At 38.5% G+C, this 8220-nt stretch overlaps 1 protein-coding gene across 1 annotated transcript; it reads right to left on the bottom strand.

The window, feature by feature from the left end:
• Positions 1–1528: 1528 nt before the first annotated feature.
• On the bottom strand, positions 1529–7992 carry LOC107732971 (D(4) dopamine receptor-like). Its single transcript, XM_016544447.1, has 5 exons — positions 7968–7992; positions 7345–7619; positions 5742–5854; positions 3037–3740; positions 1529–1908 (listed from the first exon to the last, which is right to left on the bottom strand). Exons 2-5 carry the CDS (start codon positions 7579–7581, stop codon positions 1706–1708), a joined length of 1257 nt encoding a protein of 418 aa, XP_016399933.1. The 5' UTR covers positions 7582–7619; positions 7968–7992; the 3' UTR covers positions 1529–1705.
• Positions 7993–8220: the final 228 nt, after the last annotated feature.

Here is an 8220-nt window from a genome sequence, read left to right as displayed (position 1 = left end):
TGCAACACCCACTGAGTGGCATTAAACAGCTTGAAAGATCAAAGAAAATTTTTAATATAACTCCAACTAGATTCATCTGAAAGAAGAAAATCATATACACCTAGGATGACTTGAGGGTTAGTAATTTATGGGCTAATTTTCATTTTTGGGTGAACTAACCCTTTAAGATGAATTTCACAAATCATAAATTCAATCCCAGATTGTAAGTGTGGTCTCAGAATTGTGAAGCCCACTGCATATATAGTATTTGTACAATTTAAGCAGTAAAACACATTTAAGATGAATTTCACAAATCATAAATTCAATCCCAGATTGTAAGTGTGGTCTCAGAATTGTGAAGCCCACTGCATATATAGTATTTGTACAATTTAAGCAGTAAAGCACATACATCTCCATAAAGTGACAGATGCGCTGATGATCCTGTACAAGAACAGCAATACTCATTCCACAAGTCTCTTTACAACACTGATTCTTAGAAGCACAATTACTATAATCCACCCCAGATAATACCCACGATCCCCCATGCTATTATGCAGTTTTATTATCAGTCACTGCTGAGCACATCTACAGTACACATTTTGTGAATCACACTTGCAACAAAACTAAATTGGCAGACTGTGTGCACTAGGCCAGAGAAAGGCATCCAATGATTTTGGCAACTGTATATACAACCCCTGGCACATTAGCTGGCACATTTTCCTCTTTGTATGAAGCCAAAGAATTCACTTATTAACATCATTTGTTCTAACTAAAGGTGACGTAAGAAAACGAGACATTAATTTCTGATTAATGGGCCACTCTTTCCCTGCCTATGTTTATATGGTTTTACAGGGGGAAAAAATAGTAATAAACAATCTCACCACGTGCACCTTTAAGAATCAATGGCTGTGTTCAGAATAGCATAAGCATACTACTATACTTGTAGTAGACAACATATTTCTAGTATATAGTATAGCCGTATTCTAGTATATAATATGCATACTGGGTGAAGTATGCAAATTTCTCGGCTTAGAATACATTAACACGAATACTTGAAATAAAAGTGCACAGTAACCATATACGAGATGATAATTGAATTTTACTTGAAGTAAACATACAATGTGTCAAGTTCTGCAACTGTTTAAATGTGTTCATCGTTCCATGTATTGCATACATTTTTTTAGGAATCATACTGAATATACTGCTCAGTATGCAGTATGCTAGTATGCCATTCCAAACATAGCTTGTGATCTAAATGTGTCAACTTGCCCTTCAACCATGAAAAAGCTGCCTGTCCACTCTGCATATCTATTCAAAGCAACCAACATTTAAAAAAAAAAAAAAAAGAAAGAAAAAAAATATTAAATGAACACTGATACCAATCACATATCAAGCACAGACGACTGTTATCTTCAATGTGGACATTTTCACATATTTTATGCCTCTGGGCTATGAAATCAACAGTATTCTGTTATCTACTGTAGCAATAATTTTACAAGAAAATTATAAAACAGAAGTTTTCCTCAATGGTACATTCCACTGTGCTGTTTATGTCCATTCATTTCTTTCAGTAATCCATTGTTTTGTAAAGTTTCATTTCCTTAAGCATTCCTGCGCTTGGAGACCATTGTATGCTCAGATCTTGCAGGTGTTTTTTTTTTTATCATTATTGTTTGAATTATTTGATAATTCATCATGAATTTAGACTTAAAAAGAGCATTTGGCCTCATGAGCGACAGCAGAGCAGTTTGTGAAAGACATTCCTGAACTCCACATTGAAGGCAGTGTAGATGATAGGGTTGACGGCGCTGTTCACATAACCAAGCCACGTGACCACACTGATCAACGTCGGCCCGATGTCACATGACTCACACAGTGCCTTAGTCACATGGACCACGAAGAAAGGAGTCCAGCAGGCCAGAAACACACCTGGGGGGGAGAAAATCATGTTAGAAGTTTATGTATATCCTTACATTGGTAATTCTTCCAACTCTTTCATGTGCATGATTGAACAGACTACAGGCAGCAAAAAGAGCAAACCATTTCTGGCTCGATGTGCCTGTTTTGTTTCCTCTGGTCACTTCTTTAATAGTGTCAGTTACCTTTTAATTCGGCTTTTGTATTTTTTTTTTCATTTATACTATTGTATTGCAGCACGCTGATTTCACACCAGGATTTCAGTCTGTATGTTGTACGGGAAACAATGGTGGCCATATGGTTAGAATCACAGTGCTTTCATTGCCGTGGAAACAGCTTTATATATTTTATACTTGAAAGGACTTCTGTTAAAAAGCAATTGTCATGTTAATAATCCTAGAGCAGCAGGTGTCACATCAAACTTGACAACCTGATGATGGCTGTCATTTAGTTCTAATTTCTGTTCATGCATTTATTCATGGCTTGATTCATTATCTTCACAAATGAACATTCAAACACACATTGTATCTACTGTGTATCTATTGGAGCGATCTACAGCCAGAGCTCCATCGCTCCATCCACATTGTATCTATACCTGCACAGTCTTGATTTTAAAAACCTCAGATCATGGCAAGGCACTCAGTTTGTAAAGACCAGCATGGCTGCTCACCAGCATTTGTTCATCTTAAAAATACAGTTCACCAAAAAAATAAACATTTTGTCATAATTCACTCAACAATGTCTTATTTCAAATAGTATGAACTTGTGGAACACAAACGGAGACGTTTAGGGAAATGTTCATGATGCCACCAAGATGTTTTCAAGCATCTATGCCAATTCCAAATATGATGATTTTCTCTTTTTGCATACAGAAGAGCATAAAAGTGAGTAAATGATGACAGAAATTGCATTAACCCCTTAAGCAAAAATTCCTTGCTCAACCAAAAGGAAATTGCTGATCATGATTTATTCAAATTTTAAATGGAATATATTCAAAGAAACATAAAAAACAATTACAATATTAAATACAATTTTGAAATACAATTTTATTATGCAGCTTAAAATGCACATCAAGCTGCTTTAGAAATTTAAATACACAAAATACACAAATACACAAATTTAAATTGAACAGATACATACCCACAACCACAGGCAGCACCCTCATCGCCTTCCGCTCCCGTCTGCTCACCCTGTTGCTCTTGCTGTGGCGTCGTCCCGCATGAGGCCGATGGTTCTTCCCCACACCGTTCTCCCGGCCGCTCTCATCCTCAGTGGCCCACTTAGGGTTCTCTGCGTCCGATACACTGTCCATCTGGGTGGTCATGGGGTCACTCTCTGCTGCCGGCGTCTGACCTTCTGCATGCTCATCTTTGATAAGGGTAACCGGGCTGGCTGGGGAGATTGGAGTAGTCGGGGTAGCAGTGAGAGATGCTGGACTAAGACCTGCAGGCATGAGGTAAACTACTTTCTCCCTTGCCCGTCCCTTCTCCTTCTGTAGAGCTGCTCCTAGTCGCAAAGACAGGCTCCTACGCCCTCTGGGTGGCCAGTGCAGGTGTGACCGGCTACAGCCAGAGCTCCATCGCTTTAGTCCCCTGAAGATCCAGTAGTACAGGAGGAGCATGACAGGGCAGGGGACGAAGAAGGAGCAGATGGAGGAGTAGACCACAAACTGGTTGTCCTCCAGCTTACACACATGAGGGTTCCTATTTGGCACCTGGTTCAAGCCGAATATGACAGGACTGGCTACGCCCAGGGAAAGCACCCAGGTGGCTGTGATCAAGACTAGCTGACGAACACTAAATTGGTTCCTGTTGTACTTCAGAGGGACCACTACTGCAATGTACCTGTAACAGAGATGTAGAGAAAGTTCTAAGGTCCACTGACACCTATAAAGATAACTATAGTGATAACCATGTACACCAATGGATGATAACATTCTGTTTATTAAAAGCGTGCTCTGCAATTTTGTTGTTGCTTTAAATGTTCCAGCTCTTTAAAGCAGGATGGATTCTGATTGGCTGTCAGCGGTTTTATTGTTCATCAGCTAAAAAACCTTCTGAAAGTGATTCCAATCATATTGTTCCCCTGTGTCGTTACCTTTACAGTTGTGGCGTGAAATTCCCTATTCTTACAGAAGTAGTGTGACTACTGCAACTTTATAGTCAGTGTTATCATTATAATTTTTGTCCTTTGTATGAATGGACCATAAGGCCCATAATTACTGGATGAATGAACTCGGGTGGACTCGGACTCGAACTTGGACTCTGATATTCTGGATGCAGAAATGTTTCAGAGTACAGACAAATCCACGACATGCATAAAAAAATAAAAGATACAAATAAGTAACAACATAAAATTAAGATAAAAACACATTAATTACTGTCTCCTACTCAAACTCAATTGGTTGAAAACTAGGACTCAACTCAGACTCAACGAGGTGGACTCGGATCCAACACTATTATTCTTTGAAACACAAAAGAAGATATTTTAAGTAATGTATAAGTGTCCAATGTTGTTTTGGCCCCCATTGACTTTCTTTGTATGAAGAAAAACTGTTGAAAAATTCATCAAAATGTCTTCTTTTGTGTTCCAGCGAAGAAAAAAAGTCATACAGGTTTGTAGCAACATATGGGTATGTATTTGATAACAGTATTTAAATTTTTTGGTGAACTAACCCTTTGAACTACCTTTATTTGTCTGCTTTTATTGCAGTTACTTTGGGTTGCTTCTAAAAGCTTATGTTTATGCTCAAAATCATGATAATGTGTTTGTGTTTGTTAATCACAGTGACCCGCTGATACAGTGGAAGATTCTAGCACAATCATTTTAAATTGCATGAGACCTCATAAGTCTGATTCATCTTTTCAATCATCTACACCCTTTCGACCCCAAACCTTTGTTTTCATCTTCAGAGACAAGCTCGCTTTTGGTTTAATATGCGTCAAAGACGGATTGACCCTGCTTTGGCTTGGTCTGGGACCTCTTGAAGTTGTTTCATATTGTTTATGTGAATCAGTGATGCTTGGTGCACTGTGTAAATAATGAAATTCAGCTCCACGTCGTGGTTTCAATAGCATCCCACTGCACGCCAATCACACATAACCACCGATTTAAGATTCACTGTGTGAACGCTCAGAGAGACACAAAACAGACCTGCTGAATGTTAAAAAAAATCATAAATAATTCATCTGAAAGTTTAGGACTACCACAGTAAACATGTAGATAATCTGGCTGGACAATTTAAGGTTAAAGTTATGAGATATTAAGTCATAATTATGAGATAAAGCTGAAGTCATAACTAAGTCATAACTAAGATATGTCATAATTATGACATAAGAAGTCAAATTCATGCTACATGAAAAGTCATAATTACAAATTATTTAAATTTTTACTTTTTATGGCAATTGTTTTTGTTACAATTTAGACTTTTTAGCTCATCATTTTTATTTACTTTTTTCATAATTGTTTGTCACAATTTTGACTTTTTATCTCATAATTCTGACGTCCTATATCATAATGGTCTTTATGCCATAATTTTACCTATTTATGTAATAATCTTTACTTTATTCATAATTTTGAGTCATACCAAAGCATGACTTTTTTGTGGTGGAAAGGTAACATGTAATGAAGCATTATTTTTAAGTAATGAGGAAAGAGTTACTAATTTAATTTACGAGTTTTTTATGTTGATTTTTATTTTTGTTGTACGGTATTTACTGACATACAATTCAAACAGAACACACTGTAAGTGTTATCTTGTTCATTTTTTTAGGAGATAACGTTTGAGCTATTTTTAATAGAGAGTGGTAGGTGAGCAGGTGTGTGTGTGTGTGTGTGTGTCTTACCTGTCCACACTAATTGCACATAGATTTAAAATGGAAGCAGTGCAGAGCATCACATCCATAGTCATTAGGGCGTCACAGATGTACATACTCAGAGTCCACATGCCTCCCAGGAACTAAAACACACACACACACACACACACAGAGAGAGAGAGAGAATGTGTAAGACTACAGGACACACACACTCATCCATTCCTGATAGAGGTATCAATGTGTAAGGATGAAAGAACCTCAGATACTTTGATCTTCTGAGAAACAGACAATACAAACATACACGGGCATCTTCGAGACACCCCACAGAGTGGAGGTGCAGGAAACGCCTCTCTCACATATGCATCAGTTCCTTTTCATCCCCTTCCTTCCCCTTACCCATCCTCCCTCCACTTGGTTCACTCAGAATGGTCAATAGTATAATGTTCTACATCAATGCAAATAATATTTACAGTCATGTTTGGTATCATTTGAATAGTCTCAGGGTGAGTGGTATAATGGTCTTAATCTTACAAAAGTAGACTAAAAGATAATACAGATCCTAAGAGATATTAAGAGAGATAAGTTAAGAGATATTTTGATTACTGTAGAGGGTGTGTCATTCCATGTAAATTACCTTCTGTTCCCATTGAGGTGTAAACCACCCATGTCTGGGACATGGGTTAATGCAAATTCCAATTGTTTGTACATGCCTCCATTTGGGGGATGTTTTATCTTGGTTTTGTATTTAAAGGATTGCAGCAAAAGGGTCGGCGCAATTCTGCAGCCAGAATGAGCCCATAGCATGAAGTGTGTCCACACACTTCATACAATGTATTTTTCTAAAAGTCAGGTATGCATCTTACTCTTAGATTCATCTTTGAGAATTTGATGTTTTGTATCCTTGTTACCGCACTTCCTGCGTCAGGTTAGTAACGGACTAAAATTCAGTTGAGATGGAGCATAGGGCACTCCAGCTGTATCTTTAGAGATCCGGTTAACACTTGGTATTAGTTCAAGTGTACTTAGATTGTAAGGGCTTATAGGGAATTTCCGTTTAGGTAAACTGGATGTTGCTCGACCAACCTAAATAGGGTGAGCCATGACCTCTGTTTATTGTAATGTTACTCTAGCTAAGTGTACATGGGAAACCATGGCATGACCATACCAAAGCTACTATCAGGGAAAGTAATGTTGGTCGGCTTATATCTATAGTAGTGGTCGTGGCATTTCAAAACACATTCAAACACATTGCACTAGTCCACTATTAACACTTCAATCAGCAATAATTACAAGTTCAACATCATATGACATCGAATGACTCATGAATTCTCAGAAACCCTGTAGCTCTCAATGCTTAATGTACCAGCATCTCCTACTGAAATCTTTTCAAAGTTTATAAAAAAGACAAATGACTGGGGAGACAATAAGCTCGATATGGCCAGTTCATTCCATCTCATCAATCTGGCCTTGAACGGGACACTTAACCCTAATTGCTCCAGTCAGACTGCTCCGGTAATAAGTGTAGCGTAGTTCGCATAGGTAAAAGCATCATCTAAATGACAGATTAGTAAATTAGAAGTCTGAAACATAGAGGAGGAGTTTAGACCGTCTCTCATTGGCCATTGGCGCTCACCTCAGAGTAGACGTAGAGCGGGAGGACCAGCACAGCCAGCAGGAGGTCAGCCACAGCCAAACTGACGATGAAGTAGTTAGTTGCGGTTTTGAGGGAGCGTTCAGTCAACACACTGAGGCACACAAGGACGTTCCCCAAGATGATGATGAGGATGAGAGGCACGCCACATATCAACGCGAGGTAGTTGTACCTCTCGTGGGCCACTGCTGGGTCTATACTGGGCGTCACATTGACCATGATGCCCTGAAGTTCAGCTGCCAACCCGGATTTAACATCTGTGAGAGGGAAAGATTGTCAAAGTGGGCGCTGTTTTTAGAGACGAATGTGTCTTTGTGTGTGTAATGTATGCTAATACGTGTTTGTGTTCTTGCCCATATGTTACTAGGACAGGAAATATGACAAGAGGCCATAAATATGAACGAGCGCCGTCATTTCACAGTCGTTTATATGCAGAATGCTTGCAAATGCTGTCATATGTCTTCTTATTTTTCGACAGTAACAGACTCTATCTCCGTTTGTCATCGAATGCAAACAAAATGTTGTCATTTTATGGTGTAAATGTGTTCAGATGTTTGTTTCACCTACTTCATCTAGTTCGCTTTCATTCTAGTCAAAGTTCATACCTTGAAATGGTCACGATCAGACAGGTTTTTCGGGGTTTGTAGAGCATGTTGACTTGTTTGGCATCTGCGAGTGTTGTAATCACATTCTGGAAGTGTGTGGGATAAAGTCGGCTCTTTTTGTCAAAAGCAGCCATGTTGAAAGAGTTAACACTTCGTTCATGCAATCTGAAAGAGAAGAGAGGTGATAATTGAATTTGAATCTTCTCTTTATTATTTATATATAGGCATCATCAGCGATTCACATGACTTAGAT

This window comes from Sinocyclocheilus rhinocerous, unplaced genomic scaffold (genome assembly GCF_001515625.1).
Source record: "Sinocyclocheilus rhinocerous isolate Xijiao unplaced genomic scaffold, SAMN03320098_v1.1 scaffold400, whole genome shotgun sequence".
Lineage (NCBI taxonomy): Eukaryota > Metazoa > Chordata > Actinopteri > Cypriniformes > Cyprinidae > Sinocyclocheilus > Sinocyclocheilus rhinocerous.
This window is presented reverse-complemented; position numbering and strand designations above follow the sequence as displayed.

Excerpts from the sequence above, each read along its gene's own strand:
- LOC107732971 (XM_016544447.1), bottom strand. The coding sequence starts at position 7,581 with ATGGTCAATGTGACGCCCAGTATAGACCCAGCAGTGGCCCACGAGAGG. Across the intron at positions 5,855-7,344 it reads CGCTCTACGTCTACTCTGAG|TTCCTGGGAGGCATGTGGAC; the intron begins GTGAGCGCCAAT and ends TGTGTGTTTTAG. Across the intron at positions 1,909-3,036 it reads GGTGCTGCCTGTGGTTGTGG|GTGTGTTTCTGGCCTGCTGG; the intron begins GTATGTATCTGT and ends TCTCCCCCCCAG.